Below are 20,812 nucleotides of genomic sequence, written 5' to 3' on the forward strand. Positions count from 1 at the left end.
AGCCAGAGGGACAACAGAGGGTGTGGGGGCGGCTGATGAAGGACCCTGTGACCATGGTCAGGACTTGGGTTTTACTCTGAGTGAAATGGGGAGCCAGTGAGGGGTTCTGAGCAGAAGAAAGATGTAAGGCGACTAATGGATCACTCTGGCTGATGTGCTGAGAATAAGCTGTATGGGGCAAGGGTAGAAACAGCTATGACAGTGGGACACAAACACTAGTGACCTTGAGCCAAGTTGCTAGTAGTGGAAGTGGTGAGAAGTGGTCAGATTCTGGGTCTATTTGGAAGTTAGAGAGGGAGGGATTTTTGATGATGCATTGGATGTAGATTATGTGAGAAAGAGAAGGATCAAATTTGACCCCAGCCTTCTTGGTCCTGATGTAAAGATGGTGTCCAAAGCTATGACACCAGGGTGGTCACCAAGACAGTGAGTGCAGACAAAGGAGAGGGAAGGACCCAGGGCTGAGCGTGGATCACACAGCTGCTGAGAAAAGAGAAGAGGGGGAGCCCCAAAGGAGACAGAAGAGGGGACCAGTGAGGCGGGAGAGACCCTGAGGGTAGGGTCACAGGCTCCAGCTGAGGAAGGTGCAGCAAGAAGGAGGAAGAGATCATCCAGCTTGAGTCTGATGATTGCCATGAATATAAAAATATAAAATAGTTGCGAGAGAGAAAGAGAGGTTGTCCAGAAAAGAGACTTGCTTCTTATTACCAGGGGTTCAGCATAGAAGTTACACTTCAGTGGAATGAAGAATTCTACAGGTTTTCAAGCAGGGGGCGGGGGGGATGAAAAGACAGCCCAGCATTTGACAAGATTTATAGCATTCAGGAAACACTGAGATTCAGTGCCTAAGGAAATGGATATGTGTGTGTATGGTGGTGGGGGGGGGATAGCAGTAGGCGAAGCCAGAGAAGACCAGGGCCATATCAGGAAAGCCTTATGAGGAGCCACTGGTGAGCACCCAGGATTATGGAAGTAGTTTTGCACTTTATAAACACCCCTCTGGCTGATGGTGGATGGACTTGGAGGTAGGGAGGAGGAAGTCAGGTCACCGCTGCTGTTCTCCAGGAGGGAGGCTAGAAGAAGGGTTTATTGGAAATTGTGATTTTTTTCTTGGAAGAGGGAGTACTCAGTACTTTTGCACTGCAAGTACTCTGATGAACAAAATTTCATAAATTAAAAATTTTTTATTTAATTTCAATTTAACTAACATACAGTATATTATTAGTTTCAGGGATAGAGTGATTCATTAGTTGCATACAACACCCAGTGCTCATTACAGCCCCTCCTTAATGCCCATCACCCAGTTTCCCCATTCCCCCACCCACCTCCCCTCCAGCAACCCTCAGTTTGTTCCCTATAGTTGAGAGTCTCTTATGGTTTCATTTTTGAAAATTTTTAGATGTTCATAAGTTCTTAAGCAACTACTAAATTTGCTCTTGATGTTATTAGAGCTAATTAGAGCAAAGTAGAAACCTTACTAGGGGCCAGATGTTGTAAGTGCTTTGAAAGCGTGAATTTGCATTATCCCCTAAACAAACCTATGGAAGTTTTATTATTGTCATTCCCATTTCACAGATGGGAAAACTGAGGCACAAAGAGGCTAAGTAAATTGCCCACTGACACACAGCTAACAAGCAAGTGGCTCTGCTTTGTTTTACCAGGTGAGTTTAGTCAGTTGAAGAAACAGAACATGGGCTCTGTCAACTAAGAACACAATGAGGTTATAAAGCAACCAGAAGCATTTATTTGGGGTTTAGGAATTACACTCCAGGAGCCAGAGTGGACAGGCATTGAAAGTGTGCCAGCATGGAGGGAGGGGTGCAGGTTTCTAAAGGCAAAATCCACAAGGTTACATAAGTTGTTTTGAAAGAATTATGATTAGTGCTGGCAGAGTTTGAACTGACCATCTAATACACGATTGGCTATTTGGCTAACAGGCATCCAAAGTAGAAGAATGTGTTCCAGGAGGTGGTTGGAGTTTGCAGTTGACCAAAGTCAAGCCTGTGGTGTTCTGAGAATTGAAATAGGAGAGGTGCAGAGGCCCTGCTTCCTCAATATCCTCCCGACTCTACTTTGAGTGACTCTCTTAGCCATGCTTACTCCATTCTGAATCTTCTTTCACAGCTGTAACTATTAACAAGTCCGTGAGAGAAAAAAATCCCTTCTGACGGGGCAGCCTCAGGGGAAAGGACCAGTGATAGCCAGACTCTCACCTGGGACCAAAAGAGCCCCTGGTAGGTGAGACCTGTCAGAAGTCTAAGTTCTGAGCAAACACTGCACATCGAATTTGAGAAGGTTCTGAGCTGATGTTGAGGTGGTAAAGAGCAAATGGAGAAGTCAAGAGAGACAGAATAAGATAGGGTTGACCAGTTGGCTGTGGAGAAAGAAGAGGGCATCCTGGGTGGTGCCCTATCATCTGGCTTGGGGATGCTGGCCCACAGGGGTGGAGTAGTGTCCTTGATTTGCTATACTTAAAATCCAAAGCAAGAGATCCCTTATGACAACTCCCAACCATTGGGTTCTAGTCTCCCTGCCTCGAAAGGGATTCTCCTTATGTGACCTTGGTTATACAACTGGTGTGGGATAGACATCCTGCCAAAGTGTCCCTGGCAGGTCTTACCAAAATGAATGTTGTTTATATTCTGACCCCACTCCATCTTCAGCTCTGCAAATGTCTCCTCTGCTAATCTAAGAGGAGGAATTCTTTACTTTTCATCTCAATATTTGCCGAGTTTATAATAAGCACTCAGTAAATATTGAAGACATGAGCCAACAAATGAATGTCTGAAATGTGTAAATTAGTCCTTGTCTTTAGGGGTTTATTTTGCTACCTGGAAATAACAAAGTGTTAGCAGAGCCATGGAATGAAGACGTCTAGCCCTTGGCTCTTTGTTTGGAATCCCTCCACCACCCCTTACCAGCTGTCTGGGGGAATCACCTATCCTTTGGACCTGAGTGTGTTTTCTCCACCATAAATCCAGGTGGATAATGCCCACCCGGGGGCAACATCACTGTGAAGGGTCAGCGGGCGAATGCGTGCATGCTGTCTGTTTGGTACCATGCCTCCATATTTAGTGTCTGTCAGGAAGTGGTAGCTGGTGGTGGTGGTGACAGAGTTAGTTTGTTGCATAATTTCCTTCTGTGAAGGGGTTATCTCTTGAAAGAATGATTGTTGTGAGTTGAAGTTTATCTCTCAAAAAGATATGTTGAAGCCCTTACCCCTCGAGTGGGTGACTGTGACCTTATTTGGAAATAGGGTCTCGGCAGATGTTATCAAATTAAGATGAGGTTATGCTCCATTGAGGTGGGCCCTAATCCAATAATTGGTGTCCTTATAGGAAAAGTGGATTTGGTTTCTTTTGTTTTGTTTCTTCAGCTTTATTGAGGTGTAAGTGACAAATAAAATCGTATGTATTTAAAATATATAATATGGTGTTTTGACATGTTATACTTTGTAAAATATTTACCACAACCCAGTTAGTTAACACATCTATCACCTCACAGAGTTACTTTGTGTGTGTGTGTAGTGAGGACACTTAAGTTCTACTCTTAGCAAATTTCAAGTATACAATAGAGTATTATTAACTAGAGTCACCATGCTGTCCATTAGATCCCCAGAGCTTATTCATCTTATAATTGAAGTCTTGAACCCCTTGACAACATCTCTCCATCTCCCCCAGCACCTCAGTGCCTAGTAACCACCATTCTACTCTCCCTCTCTGTGAATTCAACCTCTCCCCGCCCCAAAGTTCACATATAAGTGAGATCACACAGTATTTAACTTTCTCGGTCTGGCTAATTTCACTTAGCATGATGCTCTCAAGGTTTATCCATGTTGTTGCAAATGGAAAGATTTCCTTCTTTCTCACTGCTGAGTAATATTTCACTGTGTGTGTATATGTACACATACATACATGTATACATTGTATATATACATACATATATATATTACATTTTTATGCATTTATCCAGAGAGACAGAATAAGATAGGGTTGACCAGTTGGCTGTGGAGAAAGAAAATTCCATGGATGGAATTTTAGGTTGTTTCCAAATCTTGGCTTTTTGTGAATATACTGTAATGAATATGGCAGTACAGATATCTCTTCAAGATACTGATTTTGTTTCTTTCAGCTATATATCCTGGGATTGTTGAGTCATCTGGTAGGTCTATTTTTAATTTTTTGAGGAACCCCCATTCTGTGTTCCATAATGGCTGTACCAATTTACATGCCCCCCAACAGTGTGCAAGGGTTCTCTTTTCTCTACATCCTTACCAACACTTACCTGTTGTCTTTTTGATAAAAACCATCCTCGTAGGTATGAGGGGATGTCTCATTGTGGTTTTGAGTTGAATATCCCTGATGGTTAGTGATATTTTCAGGTATCTTGTGGCCATTTGTATGTCTTCTTTGGAAAACTGTCTACTCAGGTCCTTTGTCCATTTTTTAAATTGGATTACTTGTTTGCCCCCCCCCCACTTTTTTTGCTATTGAGTTTATAGAAATTCCTTATGTACTTTGAATAATAACCCCTTATCAGATATATGGTTTGCAAATATCTCCCCCCATTCCATAATTGTCTTTCATTTGATTGATGGTTTCCTGTGCTGTGCAGAGCTTTTTAGTTTCATATAGTCTCATGTGTTTGTTTTTCTTTTGTTGCTTGTGCAGCAACCAAAGACTCAGTGACTTGGTGTTTGTGGGAAGTGCCAGGCACCGCACAGTCTGTGGGTATGACATGAGGTGCAGTCTGCGCCCAAATATAAATGGGAGCATCTCCCAGTACTCTAAGAGCAGACATTCATGCAGGTGGATTGAAACAGACTCAGAAACACCTGTGCATCCCTCAGAAAGAGGGAGAAAGATGCATCTTGCTAAGAGCAGCAACTTTTAGAACGTGCATGAAATCAAAACTCTCATATCCAGCCTGGACAAACACAGCACCACATGTGTTTCTCACCATGGAGATGGTCTTTATTGGACTTTTATCACCTTTAAACGAAAGAGTGGTTCCCATCAGCACTATGTAATTATGAACTTTACAGATACACTTTATCTGGCAGTGAAATTTCTTTAAAAATGAAAGTTAACTATAAGGAAAGTTTGTGGTGGGAGAGGGTATGAAATAGAAGCCTGGCTAAGTGTAAGCAGATTCCTATCAAAAAAGAAAGATGTTACCAGTACTCCGTTAAAGCACTAATACAAACCTATTGTTTTGCTTGTTCTCAGACTAGACGTTCATACAAGAGACGCGGGTTTGGCCTTTTCTTCTCAGGGATCCAATAAACATCCTTGTGTATCTAACCATCCTGGCAAGACAAAACCAGGGGGAAATGAAAGCAAAGCTCCTAATTGTTTTCAAAGTAGGTTCTGGGAGAGGAGCAGAAGCCCTGTTTTCCAGAAGGTGGAGAGACGTACAGCTTCCGATGCTATAGTAACAGGGAGGCCTGGTGGGGGGCGTGGCTTTAGCCCATGGTGTCTGGGCAGCTGATGTAACTGTGGTCCCCTTGCGCTCTCTCTCTCTGGTCAGGACTGCCCTATTTCTGACCGTCTGGCAGGACCGTGGTCACTGGGATTGGGTATTCCAATGCATTGCAGTCATCCGAGAGGAACACCAAATCCTGAAAAAGATGTGCAATAAGCAAGAATGTTACTGAATGTCACCCCACAGCCCAGACATAACTAGAGGACTCCTGGTTATCTCCAAAGACTGTTCAGTTCTTTCCTTTTGTGTGAAAACTTTCCATTCCTTATTCTCCCAAGGAGAACTGGCCCCGTCTTCACGTTCCTGTAGAACATGATATAATACTGCATTATAAATATAAATAATACTGTATTATAATTATATCTTCTTCCTGTCTTCCCTCTGCAGACCAAGGGGAGAGGGAGTGAGGAGGGCAATGGGTGTGGGGAGGAAATCTGTAAGAAACCTTAGATGCATGAACAAATAAATTAAACTCAATAGCTAATTATTTATCCTGATGACTTACTCTGGGCCAGGCCTGGTGCTAGGAATTCTATGTATGGTCACTCTGCTAGGTTTCTTAGGATCAAGGGACTTACTGAAACAGCCCTTCCTCACACACATGGTCAGGGTGTACTTATTATCCTTCCAACGATGGCGTGAGGTGGGCATAATTATGTCTCCAGTTCACAAATGAGGGAACTGTGGTTCAGAGAGGTGACGAGTTGCTCCCATCAGGGAAGCAGGAAGACAGACGGGAGCTCAGGTCTGTCTGATGCTGAAGCCTGTGCCTTTGGGATCCCATGACTCTGCTTTTTTTGGTAGTGCTGATTTTCTGCATTTTTCTGTCTCCTTCCCCTCTTCTATGGGAAGCCTCCTATCACAGAGCATCTGAAGCCCTTCTTTTTTTTTTAAATTTTATTATGTTATGTTAGTCACCATACAATACATAATTAGTTTTTGATGTGGTGATCCACAATCCATTGTTTTCATATAACACCCAGTGCTCCATGCAGTACGTGCCCTCCTTAATACCCATCACCGGGCTAACCAATCCCCCCGTCCCCCCTCCCCCCTCCCCTCTAAAACCCTGTTTGTTTCTCAGAGTCCATAGTCTCTCATGGTTCATCTCTCCCTCCAATTTCCCCTCCACTTCATTTTTCTTCCTTCTCCTAATGTCCTCCATGCTATTCCTTATGTTCCACAAATAAGTGAAACCATATGATAATTGACTTTCTCTGCTTGACTTATTTCACTTAGCATAATCTCCTCCAGTCCCATCCATGTTGATGTAAAAGTTAGGTATTCCTCCTTTCTGATGGCTGAGTAATATTCCGTTGTATAGAAGCCCTTCTTTTAGAAAATCTCCTCCGATTAGTCTCCTCCTCCTCCGTTCCTCCTAGAAAGTCTCTTCCGACCCTGGCACTCTGGAGCTCCCTGAATTCATGGCCCTCTCCCCCCAAACCTCTACTCCATTTGGCTCCTAGCAGAGTCTGTTTTATATGGTTAGCATGTGGTCCTGGGTGTTGTCCCCACACCAGTGTGAGCTCATGGAAGGGAGGGCCTAGGGCTTTGGGAACTGGAAGCACCCCAAAATGTTTCTCTTCCTCCTCCTCATCTCCCCACACCCCCAGACTTCCTCTTTTAAAAGCCCTGAGCATCTTGGGTCATAACAAGCAGAAAAGGTATTTTCAGTAATGTCACTTACTCTCCTGCAGAACGAGTTCAGGATGGTGTACAGTTTCCGCACTTTGTCCTTCAAGGCATCCACCTGGGCCACCTTCCAGCACTGGGACGATGCCACGAAGTCCCGCAGCTTGGCCAGCACACAGTAATTCTGGGAGTGGACAGCAGGGAGGGCATCGTGGGGGAGGTCAGTGGCCAGAGGGACAGGAGCTGGGGACTCCTGCATCCTTCCGCACGGGGTCTCTCCCCACCCCCCTGCCTCCCCAGGCAGGAAGACCATCTTTTTTTTTTTTTTTAAGATTTTTTATTTATTTGACCGAGAGAGAGTCAGCGAGAGAGGGAACACAAGCAGGGGGAGTGGAAGAGGGAGAAGCAGGCCTCCCGCCGAGCAGGGAGCCTGACGCGGGGCTCGATCCCAGGACCCTGAGATCATGACCTGAGCGAAAGGAAGGCAGATGCTTAACGACTGAGCCACCCAGATGCCCCAGGAAGACTGTCTTACGTGTATATCCAGGTAGAGTGTGGGCAGGTATCTCACACATGGCTCCTGCAGAAGGGAAGATGGGTTACGATGACACCCACAGGGATGCACCCTCAGTTGCTCACAGAAGGCTCTCTGCCACCCTCCAACAGCCAGACAGCACTAGGGCCTTCCTTGATCTGATTTGCTTACACACACACACACACACACAGATTTGAATACCTATGCTTAGTCGGAAAGCCGAAATACTCTCCCCCAGAATGTTATAGCAGCAGTTACCTCTAGGTGGTAAAATGGCAAGTAATATTATTTTCTTCTTTGTCCTTTGTGCATTTTCCAACTGGTCTATAAAGTATGGTGGTCTCCCCCTTATACGTAGGGGATATAGTCCAGGGCCCCAGTGGGTGCACGAAACCATAAATTGTACTGAACCCTATATATAGTATGTTTGTTCCTATACATACATACAAACCTAGATAAAGCCTAATTTATAAATCAGGCACAATTAAGAGATTAACAACAATTACTACTAATCAACTAGAACAATTATAACAACGTACTATCATAAAAGTTATGTGAATGTGACCTCTCTCTCTCAAAATCTCTTCCTGTACTGTACTCACTCTTCTTGTGATGATTTGAGATGATAAAGTGCCACGTGAGGAGATGAGTGACGTAGGCATGTGATGTAGGGTTAGGCTACCACTGACCTTCTGACCACGTCAGAAGGGGGCTCATCTGCTTCCGGGTCACTGTGGACCGCGGATAGGGGGGCCTACTATGTATGCCTTTTATAATTAGGAAAAACATACACATTATTTAAGTTTTAAAAGAAAAGAAAAGATGTTAGGGTATCATAACCCCACATCTGAGAAACATTACATTTCGTTTGAAGCGTTTACAAGGGGTGAAGAGACACTTTTAGACACTTTTAAATTTTATCAAAGCTTTTTTTTAAGTGGGAGAGTGGCAGAGGGAGAAACAGAATCTTAAGCAGATTTCCAGCTGAGCTCAGAGCCCGACGCGGGGCTCAATCTCATGCCCCTGAGATCATGACCTGAGCTGAAATCAAGAGTTGTATGCTCAACCAACTGAGCCCCCCTGTCCCCAGGCGCCCCAAATTGTATCAAAGCTTTTAATGAAGTTTAATTCGTTTGTTTCTATCCTGGATAAGCAGCCAGGGGGGCCTGGGTTCTGGTTCTGGGCAACCCCTCCGGAACCTGCCTCCCTGAGCCGTGGGTCTGCTTGTGAAAAGAGCAGCGCTTACAGTGCTCACATTCCTGGGGTGTCCCCTGCCCAGCACTGTGCCTACCACGTCTCAATCACGCCTTCCCCCTCGCAGCTCCCGAAGCTGGTGGCGGGCACTGGACCAGCCCTTTCACAGCTCAGCACACAGAGATTCAGGGGCTGAGCTGTCTGCCCAGGGTAAACAGCAGTAAGGGGAGGGCACATCCTGGGGGGGCCCCCCCTTAGCTCTCACTCATAATCACCAGGCTTCCGAAGAGAATAACCTTAATTCTGTGTTCCTCCTTAACTCAGGAGTTCCAGGCTCCTCGGCAAGGTTTTGCTTTTTCCTTTTTTTTTTCTTTTACATTTTACAACAGACCCTCTGGTTGTTGCTGGCAAGTTACCAACAAAGACAAGGCATTGTGATGTCTCTGATAGATTTTCCTTGTATTTAAAAAAAGATGCAAACCACTGTCATTCGTATTTAATAGGATGGGAATAAAATGCAAACCCTTGAGATTAACATTGGCCAGAAAAGAAAAACAGTGTTTTTTTTTTTTTTTCCTGGTTCAAAGGCAAGTTTTGGAGAACTGGGTCTGAATTGAACCTCCTGGTCCGCGGAGGGCAGCGGGAGGGGACTCACCGAGGGCTCCATGGCCTGCAGGCTCTGGAAGTCACCAGTGACCTCCCGGCTCAGGCTCAGCATCCTGGAGTAGCAGGTCGGGGGAGCCGGCTTCGAGGAGGGGGGCCCGGCCAGAAGCAACAGCAGGGCGAGCAGCCTGGGCGTCATGGTACAGAGGCACGCTCACTGCGTCCTGTGGCTGATGGCAGGCACCCCTTTAATAAAGCAGCGGCTTGGGGGTGGTCCTCCACGCCTCCTCCGCTTCCTGTGGGGCCCAGCCAAGGCCATCCAGCACGCCCACCTGGCCCTGGACACTGGATCCTTTCAGACCTAAAGCTCCCCCCACCCCCCGCCCCCGTGTGAGAGGAGGGGCTGCTTGGGGGTGTGTGGGACACCTGGAAGGGACGCGCAGGCCCTTCCTCTCCCACACTTCCAATAGAAGTTTCTCTCCGGGCAGGGGCTTTCCAGAAATGGTAGGACCGGGTGATGAGGGGGCAGGGGACAAGAGTAAGACAAGGATGGATGAGGGGTGGGCAGTCAGGCTCTGCAGTTAGAATGGGGACCCTGTCGTAAACCAGAACAGAAGTGGGGGAGGGAAAGGGGCTGGAAGGGAGGACTGAGTGCCAGGGATCCAGGGCTTGGGGTCAGGCAGCCTGGTGTCAGCGTCCACCCACCACTGACCACCCAGCAGGAGCTTGGGCAGTCATTTTCCCTTTGAGCAGCTGTGTCTCTGCATCTGGAAGTGGGGCTCATGCTGGTGCATGTGGTTGGCGGGGGATGTGTGAGCATCCCCCACCCTGAAGCCCGGCCACTTCAAGCCCCCAGCACAGGCCCCAGTACAAAACAGACGTTCAGGAAGGGCTGGTTCTCCAAATGTGCGGCTCTTTTAGTGACTAGGCTCTGCACGCAGGGCTCGGTACAGACAACCAGTTAAAAGATAAGCTCTCTCCTTAGATGCTCAGTGCAGCACATGGTTGCCCACTTCCGGTGATGCCCTTGGGCAGGTTTCTTGGCTCTTTCCTCCCTTTCGTTATATGTGCAATGGGGATGATAAAAGCACCTAGCTCAGAGGCCCGTAGTGAGGAATAAAAGACGCCGAGCTAATGTCAGAGTCTCCATTCCCACATGTGACCTTGTGAGGCAGCTACCCCAGGAACAGTCCCATTTTCCAGGTGAGAAAATGGAGGCTCAGAGAGTTCCAGCAACTTGTCCAAGGTCACGAAGCTGGAGGTGAACGGGTCCAGACAGGACTTTGTGCCCTGTCCTCATCCATCCTTCTATTCCCCTGTGAGGATCGAGACCCTCAGAGTCAGAGATGAGTTGGGGTCCCTGGGCTGCCCAAGCAAGACTAAGGAACCATCAAGGACAAGGAGCTGTCAGAGAGAAGAAGAGCATCACTTGGCACCACTTCTGTGACAGTCGTCCCAGCGGTGGTCACACACGCCGTGAGCCCCCATCGGATGAGTGGGGTTATTCCCATTTCCCAGACGAGGAAGCAGAAAGTCTCAGGGGACGTGAAACTGGTCAAGATCACAAGGCTAATAAGGAACAGAAATCTGGGCCTGTGTCTGTCTGTCTGTCTCCGACCTCTCTGGCTGTGAGGGAGGGTAGGAAGGTGTGTGTCCAGCTCCAGCCTCCCCCTGCTGTGTCTGCCCTGAGAAATCCCATCCTGATCCGGTGCCCACGCAGCCCCTGTCCGTAAACAGAGTAGCGTCACTCTGGTCTCTTCCAGGCCTGAGGTTTTACTTACCTAGCTTTCTGGTGTTAAAGCCCTGGGTGGGGATCCCAGCCATGCCCCCTCTCTTTGGCAGGTGAGCGTGTGTTCTCTCAACACCTTTACTGAGATGACCTGGGGACAGTCTCTGGGGCACCCTCTTGGACAGGGCAGGACTATGTGTGTTTGGAGGGGGGGCAAGCGGCCAACAGAGAGGTGGTTTTCTTCTGGATGAAGGAGTCTCCTCACGCCCTCCATGGAGGTGCCTAGGGCGTGGGCCTCCCTGTCGGACAAGCCAGCCCAGCCAGGGATGCCAGGCCAGCTTTGAAATGCTTGGGGCTTCTGGATGGGTTCATCGAACGAGGTTCCAATTCAGGACAGGGAGGAAAAACAAGCCCATGCACCAAAACAAGTCCTTGGACCATTCAGATTGAGGGGATGTTGCCGGAAAACAGGAGTTGTCTGGGCGTTTGAAGTCGAGATAAACATGTTGCTGGGAGAGCCAGCTTCGTTTCACTTGGGATACTGTGTGTGGCTGTTGATGGAGCTTCTTGGGCAAATCGGAGGCTTCTGCTGCACCCCAAGCCCCAAACACTGAGCGGACAGGACCTCATCTCCCTCCCTTACCACTCCTTTCTCATTTCTGTTCAGCAGCCTGCAGCCAGCTGGGCAGAGCAGATCCGTAAGGAAGGTTTTGCCGAGTTAACCTGATGGTTATTCATCCTGTTACTCAGAGCAAGGCACGAGCCCGGGAGGAAGGCACAGAGCACAGCTGAATCAGCTCCACCCCAGCTGCCAGAGACCCCCTGCCCTGGGTGCGGGCAGACCTCCGGAACCCACATGTGTGTTCTGCTCACCAAGTCCTTTGCTGCTCCCTGCTTTGCACCCCCGGCCCCAGCCCCTTCCACGGCTCCTTCAGCATCAGGCTGCTCCGTTTGGAAGGTGACTGTTAAAAATACAGGCAGGAATTCCCCGACAGATTAAAGTCTTTGTCTTCCTGCAAAGGTTTCTCCCCTACCCCCGTAGTTTGTTAGAGCATGAGCCCCATGTTGGTACCTCGTTATGCCAGGACAGCCGAACAGCCAGAGCTAACGAGCAGATGACTCTCAGCAGATGCCTGTCATTTTCTTATGGATTCTTTGTTGATTCACTGGATACATAGTATTTTTTTTAAGATTTTATTTATTTATTTGGGAGAGAGAGAGCGAGCATGGGGAGGGGGAGGGGCAGAGGGAGAAGTAGGCTTCCCACAGAGCAGGGAGCCCGACGCGGGGCTCGATCCCAGGACCCTGGGATCATGACCTGAGCCGAAGACAGATGCTTAACTGACTGAACCACCCAGGCGCCCCTGGGCACGCAGGATTTAATGAGAGCCTGCAGTGGGCAGGCCTGAGATGGACAGGACGGACGAGATGGTGAGTGATGGAGATGGAGCTGCTGTCCTCGTGGAGGAGAGGAAAGAGACCCATTAAGTCCCCAGAGCACATGGGGTGATGGCGGGACAGCAGACTTCAGGGCCGGCCTTGAGGAGGCTCCATCTGCCAGGTGAGGGATGCTGTGGGGAAGTGGGATGGGTGTGGAGGTGGGGGCGGGCGTGGTGCATGAGCGAGAGAGAATTTGGAAGATCCTGTTCTGGTGGCTTTGAAGACCTTGGAAGCGTCCACAGCCCAGGAACACAGGAAGCCTCCAGAGGCTGGAAAAGGCAAGGAAAAAGGTTCTCCCTTAGATCTTCCGGAAAGGAACGCAGCCCTGCCCAGACCTTGATTTTAGCCTATTGAGACCCAGGGTGGACTTCTGACTTCCAGAACTCTGAGACAGACGGTGCTGTTTTAAGCCACTCAGTTTGTGGTGATTTGCTATGCAGCCATAGGAAATTACCACGCTATCTCTCTGGGATTCAGAATAACAGAGATTAAGGTGGGAGGAACTTAGAAATGATGTCCACCAACCTGCCTTGTGCTTTAGCTTCCTCCCGTCTCCCCGTCAAGTGCACATCCAGAGTCTGCTTGCATACCTCCGTGGATGGGGAGCTCATTGCCTGCTGGAGTCACCTTCCAGGCTCACGGTGGCTCTGGCTAATGCAAATTCTTCCCAAGATGAAGGTGAGTTGTGATGACTCCCTGGTGCTGCCATCCTTAGCTTAAAACTCTGGTAACTTCTTTCCCAGAACAACCCTGTAGACCCTAAGGCCACCCTCATTCCTCAGTCTGTCCCCAAGCACTCATCACTGACCCTCCAGACAGATTCAGCTCTTTTTCAGAGCAAACATCCATCCCCATGTCTTGGACCCTTTTCTGTGGAAGTGGGCTGCAAGATTCTTTCCCACAGTCGTATCATGACTAATTTCTCACCGCCTGGAGTCCTTTCTCCTCCCAGGAAGCATCTCTAAAACAGAAATCCACTCTTGCCAGCCCCCTGTTTCAAGTTTTTCCCTGGCTCCCCGAGGCCTGGAAGACTGTCTGAGGTCTCCAACCATCCCCTCCCAGTCCTTTCCTGGTGATGATGCTGATGCGACGATGATACCTAACTCGGTTCCAAGACCAGGGCAGGTGTTAATGCAGTTATTCTATCATTATCCCTTGGGGCACCAAGGTCCAGAGAAGTTAAGGGACTTGCTCCCAATCACACAGTATTAGCAGTCACTAGGGCTCATCGTCACCATACCCAAGTGGCCGTCCCCTTTCAAATATGCCATTCCCTCTTCTTTTTTTAAACCTTTTTTTTTTTAAAGATTTTATTTATTTATTTGAGAGAGTGAGAGAGAGAAAGAGCACAAGAGGGGGGAGTGGGAGAGGGAGATGCAGACTCCCTGCTGAGCAGGGAGCCCGATGCGGGACTCGATCCCGGGACTCCAGGATCATGACCTGAGCCGAAGGCAGTCGCTTAACCAACTGAGCCACCCAGGCGCCCTGCCATTCCCTCTTCTTGGAGCTCCTTTCCCTCACCTCGCTTCCCTGGTTTGCTGCTTCTCACCCTTCCAGACAGAGCAGAAACGTCACTTTCTCCAGGAAGCCTGCCTTGACGCACTGAGGCTGGATTGGGTCCTTGCTGCCTGCACAGGCTCCCATGGGCCCTGTACTCTCCTCTGCTCTGCCAGGCATTGTCCACTCTGGCTGCCGTCTGCTTGCTTACCCATCCCCCACGGGCAGAGCAAGTGTCCCCTCTGTGTCTTTGTGTCCAGAGCTCGGGGCCAACACGAGCATGTGTTCAATAAACATCTTCCTCTGAGTAGCAGTGACCACCCCTTTATTCACCCTGGTGTGTGACAATGTGTTTCACACTATCTGGGACCCAGACTGGAACATAACCCTTCTTGGGAGGTTTGGTCAGAATGAGGCTGTCACTTCCTTGTTTTGGGTCCCTCTTGTGTCAGTCAGGACTGCAGGCTGCAAGTTACAGAAAACACAGCTTGAGATGCCAAAGGCTGAATTTATGGAAAGTGCAACTGGAAAGTACAGAGGTAGTGCAGTTCAGGCATGGTTTGATCTAGGGACTCAATGAAGCCATTAAGAAATCATCTTTTCCTCTCTCCCTATTCCATACTGTGATGGTCTTTTGATGTGTCAACTCTTTTAGGCTACAGTTCCCAGTTATTCAGTCAAACACATATCCAGGTGTTACTGTGAAGGTATTTGTAGGTGTGATTAAAGTCCATAATCAGTGGACTTAAAGGAAAGGAGATTATCCTAGATATTCTGGGTGGGCCTGACTCAATTAGTTGAATTATATTAAGAGCAGAACTGATAAAGAAGAAGAACTTTCCTGGAGAAGAAGAAATTTTGCCTGTGGAGCAGCTTCTGCCCATCCTGTGAGTTTTACTTTGCCTTTCCCGACAGCCTGCCCTACTGTTTTGGACTTTCTTGTCTGGCCTCCACAACTGTGTCAGCCAATTCCTTATAGTAAATCCCTTACTCTGTCTTTGTTTCTGGTTCTGCTTCTTTGGTTAAACCTGCACTGACACACATGCCATCAGCTCCAATCTAAAGCCGGGTCCCCATGTGGTCACAAAGTGGCTGCCAGTAGAGTCTAGGACACATGCTATGTCATCCCCGTCCAGAGATGTAATGTCTCCCCCATGACCACTAAAGAAAGTCCTGAGCATCGTGCTGGTAGCAGACCCTGCCCTTGTTTGTCTTGTGACCTAGCACTTTCATAGTAGTCTGGGACTCCTTTTTAGCATTTCTAGATAAAGAACATTTCATCTTTTCCTTCTCACTGTTCAGACTGGCATAATCCAATAAGGGACACAGGTAACCAGGGAAAAATACTCTTTGCTCCTGGCCCAAGGGGTTATGGGAAATTCCTGAGCAGACTCGCTGTTTTCCTGACCCCTTGTTACCTGGCTTCAACACTGAATCACATCTTTCCCGAATGTTCCCTCCGTTCCTGTCCTAGGAACATGCTCATGATGGCAGAGCCAAGGTTGAAATGGCCATGGCTTGTTTCAAATCCCTGTTGCCTAATGTCCAGCCGTAGCTGACTTTGGCAGCAATAGGCGGCGCCCAGGGGCGGCTTCTGTTATGCAGAAAACAGAGTCTCAGAGGTTAACATCAGAGGCTGGTGTTGGAGGCCATTTCTCTGGCAAAAGGGCCACCTCTGTGTCTCCCCACTCCCGCCTGCACTCTGAGGTCAGAAGCTGGAAGCGGGGGGTGCCTGTGGTGTCCGGACCCAGTGGTGACAGCCAGGAGGTTTTTGAGTTGAGAGTAGGTTGAGCCACTAGCCAGAACTTTGCCTCCAGGGTTCCTGTTGACATCAGTGTTCCTTTGATTAAAAGCAACACATCTCCCCCTGTTGAGGTGATGTATTTTTGAGTGTGTTACTTGCGCTCTTGGCAAACCCAAGAGGAAATTTGGCCCACATGGTCCAGAGTGAAGGAATGAAGACAAACACCAGGGCTGGGCTGTGCTTTGGGGCAGTGATTATAAAAAGAATCCCATGTTTTAGAATACAGACCCCTCTCTGAGACTCTCAAACATGGATTCAAATTTTATTGGGATACAGTGTACAGGACATGTTCTCCCAAACGTTTTCCTTGGGCCTGTTCATGCAGAAAGGACTCAGAAAAAGTCTTTCAAGAAGAATCTCAGTTGGCTTAGCAGAAAGAGCACAGGCTTTGGAGGAATACAGACTTTAAATCTCACTTCTGTTATGATGTGAACAAATGTTATTATGTGTGCAAATCTTGTCATCCCTCGTCTGCCTCTGATGCGTGGGATTTACAACATTTACTGCCGAGTTTTCATGGAGATAGAATAAACACGAAGCAACTGGGGTGACTGTAGGAGTCTTGGTGTTCCTTTTATCTTCTTTTTCTTTTCATTTTTTTTTTTTTCCTGCTTGTAGACCTTGTTCTTTAACTCCATCTCAGGCCAGTTCTTAGCTCCCTGCTATGGCACTGGTGATGGGCATGGGACCCAGGGTGGACCAGTCCATGTCCTTCCCTGGGATTAATAGATGAGAACAGGGAGAAAGCTGCTCTCTCATCCCACTGAAGTCCCCACTGTGGCCTCCAGCAGTTCTGTCTCTGCTGGAGGAGCAGGCAAACCCAGAATGTGCATGAGCAGAGCTGGGAGGTAGATGAAGAGTCTGGATGGAGCTGCGTCTCTGATTCCAGTCCCAGAGACAGAGTCCTGCAATTCCTCTGTGGACTCTGTAAGCCAACTGGGCTCATTTCTGGCTGTAGACCTGGTATTGGGGTCTCCCTAGAGCTCCTTTCAGTGAGCTTTCTTCTTTCTCTTACAAATGAGAGTCCTGACTAATACGGTCCCCAACAGAGAGCCCAGCACAGAGTGGATGCTCACACTTACTGCTTTCTCTTTGGTGACTCACTACCTAATGGCAGTCATTAGTGCTGGTCACCAAAGACGTCCAGGCTCCTCTCTCCTGGCCCCATGCTGGGATGGAGCTTCCCGCCCCCTTTAAGTTACGCATGGCCATGTGAATTATTTTGTGTATCGACACATAAGAGGACATGATGTTGCTGGTTTGAAGGCAGAGGGAGCAAAATGGGAAGGAATGCAGTGGCCATCAGGAGCTGACGGTGGCCCCAGGTGGCAGCCAGCAGAGAATGGGAATTGCAGACTCACAGCCATAAGGAACTGGGTTCTGTCTCTGAATGAGCCTGGGGATGGATTCTTCCCCAGGGTCCCCAGATAGGAGCCCCGGTCTGTGAGACCCAGGCAGGAGAACCCAGCTCATTCCACCCAGACATCTGCCATCCTGAGCTGTGAGCTAATGAATGGGTGTTGTTTTCAGCCTTCAAGTTTGTGGGAATTCATTACACAGCAATAGGAAAGGAATGCACTGAGCAATACATTATTATTTGAGGTAATTCATAGAGGATTATAATTTTTCACTTAACACACAGGTAATATTCCCCATGCTGCCTTACGATGGTTTATTTGTCAATGTCTTTGTCAGACTCAGGCTTCCTGGTGGCAGGAGCTGAGCTGGTCCTCTGTGCATTCCCCAGGCAGAGAGCACAGGCCTGGACAGGAGGCTGGAAGAAGACGTGAAGGTGACACTTGGCAAAATCACGAAGCTGACGCAGCTCTTCCTCTAGCTTCTGCATCCCATTGTGCCTGGTGTGGGGACACGGGAGTGAGTAACAGAGGACAGGGATGCGGAGCTTGCTGAGTGCCTGGGCTGTGTTGGAGCACTGCGCATGCTCCCCAAGGCCATCCTCCTAAGAACCCCACTGGTAGGTTCTGGAATCCTTACATCCCTATGTTACCGATGGGACACTAGTGGGCAAGAAGTTAAGTAACTTGCTCAAGGTAACACAATTAATCAATAGTGGAGGCCAGGTTCAAACCAGACAGGCTGATTCAAATCTGTTTCTTTCTTTTTTTTTTTTTTTAATTTTATTGTTATGTTAGTCACCATACAATACATCCTTAGTGTTTGATGTGGTGATCCACGATCCATTGTTTTCATATAACACCCAGTGCTCCATGCAGTACGTGCCCTCCTTAATACCCATCACCGGGCTAACCCATCCCCCCACCCTCCTCCTCTCTAACACCCTCAGTTTGTTTCTCAGAGTCCATAGTCTCTCATGGTTCATCTCTCCCTCCAATCCCCCCCCCCCGATTTTTCCCTTCCTTCTCCTAATGTCCTCCATGCTATTCCTTATGTTCCACAAATAAGTGAAACCATATGATAATTGGCTTTCTCTGCTTGACTTATTTCACTTGTGTTTCTATCCTCCTCTCTAAGACAAGGGCCTTAATAAATACTTGCCGAGGGACAGAGAAAAGACAAAAAGGAAGAAAATAATTTCCCGAGATGCCAACAAGCCGTGTGACATAGGGCAGCTCCTTACCCTATCTTAGAGCCTTAATTTCCTTGAAACATGAGGGGTGACTTCATTTAAAGTGATGTTTTGGATTTTGTCTTCATTCCAAATGTGGTGACTCATTGCTTGTAAGGGGCCAGTCATGGGAATACTGAATCCTTTCCCCGCTGGGCGGTCCGAGCCTGCTCTTGTCCCCCACCTTGCAAGGTGCTTGACCCCCGGGCTCTTAGTGTCCTCAGGCCCCTCCCAGAGTGGCGGTCATGAGGATTCAGGCAGAATGGGGGACGCTCAGTCAAGAGTAATCTCCCTTCCCAGACCCCGTCTCCTGAGCACCTGGAAAGTTCCCTGCTGCTAGCAGATAACATTGTTGTATTAGAGATTATGTTCAGAGACCCAGGTTCCCCCCGCTCCCCGATTTTGCGTACAGGACACTGAATGATTCACACAACACATTTGTTTTGAACAAGCGAACGGAATTGACTTAGCTGAACAGGTAGCTGATTGTATCAGAGTGCCATACATATAAACCAGACTTCTTTTAAATCTCAAACCTGGGACTTGCTACCTGGTTACGGCCCCTGATCTATGGAAAATCTATACCTTGGCTTCTATCTTTAATAATTCCTTTTCTAATGAAAGAGGATCCATTTCTTGTGCAATGTGGTGAGCATTTCTAGAGCTCAGCTCTATTCCCCTGTACCCGTGAAAAACAACTTTTATTGTGGCAAAATTTACATAAAATGATTTTTTTTTTTTTTTACCATTTTAACCATTTTTAAGTGAACGGGTCGGTGGTATTAAGCACTTTCTCACTGTTATACGGCCGTCACCACTGTCCACCTCCAGACATCTTCCCAGACTGAAGCTCTTGAACACCAAGCACCCATGTCCCCCCCACCCCAGCTCCCGGCACCCACCATCCTACTTTCCCTTAGAGGCCCAGCTTGTTTAGAGGTTGGAAATCCAACCGAAGAGCCCAACTGAGGGCTCACACTCTAGAACTGAGGGACCAGAGCATTTCTGGCTCGCAGAGGGGCTCCATGCCTGGAGTGGCTTTCACTCTCCAGCTACCTGACTTAAGCTCTCTGTTTCCTCGCCTATGAATGGAGACAGCTCCAGTGGCCCCCAGGGCTGAGAGAGGATTCAGTGGTCAATTATGCAGAGCCCTTAGCTTGGTGCAGAGTAAGCAGTGTGGGTTGGCGGCTATTATTTCCGTGATTTTCAGCTCCAGGAACACAGTGCACCCTCAGCACATGCCTCCATCCAGGACCACAGAGGTGCTGGGGCCCGCCTGTCTCCACCCCAGGAACCGCCCCAGACGTGTGCCTAGCAGGGGGACGGGGAGGGTTGGTGGGCTGAATGAATACACGATGCCCTTTGTTGCGCCCCAACGTGGAAGACCACCTGGAGTCCCGTGCGGTCTACCGCCTCCGCGAACCGGCATCCCCAGCGGGGCCCTGACATCCCCTCTGCCTTCCAGCTCCCACGGCCTCCAGCTTCTGTGAAGTCAGGGTTTCCTCCCTCGGGAAGCTCTCTGAGTGCTTTGGCCTCTCTCCTTTCAGGAAGCCTCTGAGCCAACACACACCCCGGGCAGGAAGCGGGCGCGAGGAACTGAACCCTCAGGCGGAAAGCATTTCAGAAACTGGCTCAGCCGCCTGGTTGCTGGCACGGTGAGCAGGGTCAAGCATGCCCTCCTGCTTTTTTTTTCCTCTTTCTTTGAATAGTTCCCTTTCTCCTTCAGGAGGAGGCCCTCGTTTCCAAGAGGGGGGCTTTGCTCCTGCCATAGCGCAAGGAAAGTTAGAGAGGAGATACCATTCCTGAGCATCTGTGGCTGCCTCTTCCAGTGCTTTCTCCCTTGACAGCCTTCCTGAGAGATGAGCCCCCGATCCCCATCTACACTCAGAGCTCCGAGGCTCAAAGTCACGCTGCTGGCCACAAAACCCGGGTCTTCTGAATCCCAGAGCTGATGCTCTTCACGGTGTGGGATGTCTGTATATGGTCTTCACTTGCGGGCTGCGTATTCTTATCACCGACTTCCAAAAGACATGGGGTGTTCTGCGAATTGAGCCAACGTCACTGTGGCACAGGGGATGTGAGACCATAAACATAGTATAAAATTATACCACTGAAATGTTTCAGAACAAAGAAGGAAACTGGCAAAAAATCGGATGGCGGAATATGCTTCCAGACAGGTCACTGAGAAAGCACGCTGTTACATAGATCTTCCTAATTCCATTTCAGCTAGATGGGGAGTTAGACTCTTATTTGGTTGCTTATTCATTTGTTCAGCAGAGATTTTTTCGGCAGCAACTGTGCCTCTTA

General features: G+C 48.5%; 1 protein-coding gene and 1 long non-coding RNA gene across 2 annotated transcripts in view; one reads left to right on the plus strand and one right to left on the minus strand.

The window, feature by feature from the left end:
- LOC118010727 overlaps positions 1-20,812 on the plus strand; it is a 37,831-nt gene that overhangs the window by 16,086 nt on the left and 933 nt on the right. Inside the window, exon 2 of the long non-coding RNA XR_004679310.1 lies at positions 20,053-20,160. This is a non-coding gene — a long non-coding RNA (uncharacterized LOC118010727). The remainder of the gene's footprint in view (positions 1-20,052; positions 20,161-20,812) is intronic.
- On the minus strand, positions 4,968-9,812 carry CYTL1 (cytokine like 1). Its single transcript, XM_035005326.1, has 4 exons — positions 9,501-9,812; positions 7,652-7,696; positions 7,172-7,300; positions 4,968-5,620 (listed from the first exon to the last, which is right to left on the minus strand). The coding sequence occupies exons 1-4, from the start codon at positions 9,645-9,647 to the stop codon at positions 5,537-5,539; spliced, it is 405 nt and encodes a 134-aa protein (XP_034861217.1). The 5' UTR covers positions 9,648-9,812; the 3' UTR covers positions 4,968-5,536.

Source organism: Mirounga leonina, unplaced genomic scaffold (genome assembly GCF_011800145.1).
Source record: "Mirounga leonina isolate KUSES-001 unplaced genomic scaffold, KU_Mleo_1.0 Mir_129, whole genome shotgun sequence".
Classification (NCBI taxonomy): Eukaryota; Metazoa; Chordata; class Mammalia; order Carnivora; family Phocidae; genus Mirounga; species Mirounga leonina.

Coding starts and splice junctions, on each gene's coding strand:
- CYTL1 (XM_035005326.1), bottom strand. CDS start 9,647: ATGACGCCCAGGCTGCTCGCCCTGCTGTTGCTTCTGGCCGGGCCCCCC. Junction 7,697..9,500: donor TGCAGGCCATGGAGCCCTCG/GTGAGTCCCCTC, acceptor TCCCTTCTGCAG/GAGCCATGTGTGAGATACCT. Junction 7,301..7,651: donor CACTCTACCTGGATATACAC/GTAAGACAGTCT, acceptor GTCCACTCCCAG/AATTACTGTGTGCTGGCCAA.